Source organism: Geospiza fortis, unplaced genomic scaffold, assembly GCF_000277835.1.
Source record: "Geospiza fortis unplaced genomic scaffold, GeoFor_1.0 scaffold135, whole genome shotgun sequence".
Lineage (NCBI taxonomy): Eukaryota > Metazoa > Chordata > Aves > Passeriformes > Thraupidae > Geospiza > Geospiza fortis.
In genome coordinates, this window is record NW_005054646.1 from 107963 (window position 1) to 109054 (window position 1092).

At 66.8% G+C, this 1092-nt stretch overlaps 1 protein-coding gene across 1 annotated transcript in view; it reads right to left on the bottom strand.

Annotated features, from left to right (window-relative positions):
* Positions 1 to 548: 548 nt before the first annotated feature.
* The window catches only part of SDK2 (sidekick cell adhesion molecule 2), a 78824-nt gene continuing 78280 nt past the window's right edge, over positions 549 to 1092 (bottom strand). The window contains 1 exon segment of the mRNA XM_031064867.1: positions 549 to 844. Within this exon segment, the coding sequence (XP_030920727.1) occupies positions 549 to 844 (296 nt within the window).

Genomic DNA, 1092 nt, shown 5'->3' on the forward strand with positions numbered 1-1092 from the left:
AGGCGGTGCTGCCGGGGCCCGCCCCCGCCCCGGCGCGGGGACAGGTCTGGTCCTGTCCCTGGCACCGGGACGCCGCTGCAGCAACCCCGGGATGCACCGAGCGGCCTCTGGAAGTGGAAAAAGCGCTGGCAGCGAGCTCCAGAGCCGGGGATGGAGAGATGGCACCCGGGGAGGGAGGAGAAGCTTGGCTCCCACCGGGGCTCTCGGCACACGGATCAGCACCAGGCTGGGAACTCACGGCCGGTGCCAAAAGCAGAGAAGCGCTCCCGGAGGGGACTGCCAAGAGCCAGGAGGTAGCCAGAGTTCAGCGAGGAACCGCTGGCAGGACACGCCAGAACACGCATAGGGCCATAAATCCTCCAGCTCCGGGGCCACGAACCAGCCCGCGGCTCTGCAGGGCCAGGAGGGGACTTATCCGGGGGGGGAAAGGTTATCTGCCGGCTCTGTCTCTCTGCAACAGGGTCTGCCACAGGATGCCGGGGCCGAACAGACCTCCCGACCCGCGCCGGGCTCCGGATTCCTGCGGTTTCGCTGGGCTGGACGGGAAGTTAGCAGGCAGACATCCCACTGCTCCCTACCTGCCGGGGGCCCGCAGCCCGGCTCGGGGGGCCCTGCGCGGCTCTTCCTGCTCGGGACAAAACGCAGCGAACAAAGGCAGCGAGCGGCACGGTCAGCACAACGCCGGCGGCGGCGGGGCTGGCGATGGGGGCCGGGGATGGAGCCCCGCGGCCGCTCACGGAGCCGGGGATCGGGGATCGGACCAGGCTCGCTCTGCACCCCCAAACACGCTGAGCCTCCTCGGTGCTAAAGCTCAGCTGGAGTCGCTCCACGGTTTCCGAGGGAGCTGCGTCCAAAACAGATTTGTTTACTGCGTGCCCAGGCTGGGGAACGAGCCCTGTCCTGGCTGCAGAGATGGCACGCTGTGCCTCAGTTTCCCCCCAGAGCCCGTTAACGATCCCTTTAGAACAGCTCCCCTGCTCTATAGATCCCAACTCCCTTTGGAACAGGCTCCCTGATCCATAGATTCGGCGCTTGGAAACATCCATACTGCACACTGCTGCTGCTGCTGCCAAAGCGGGGTCAAACCGGGGC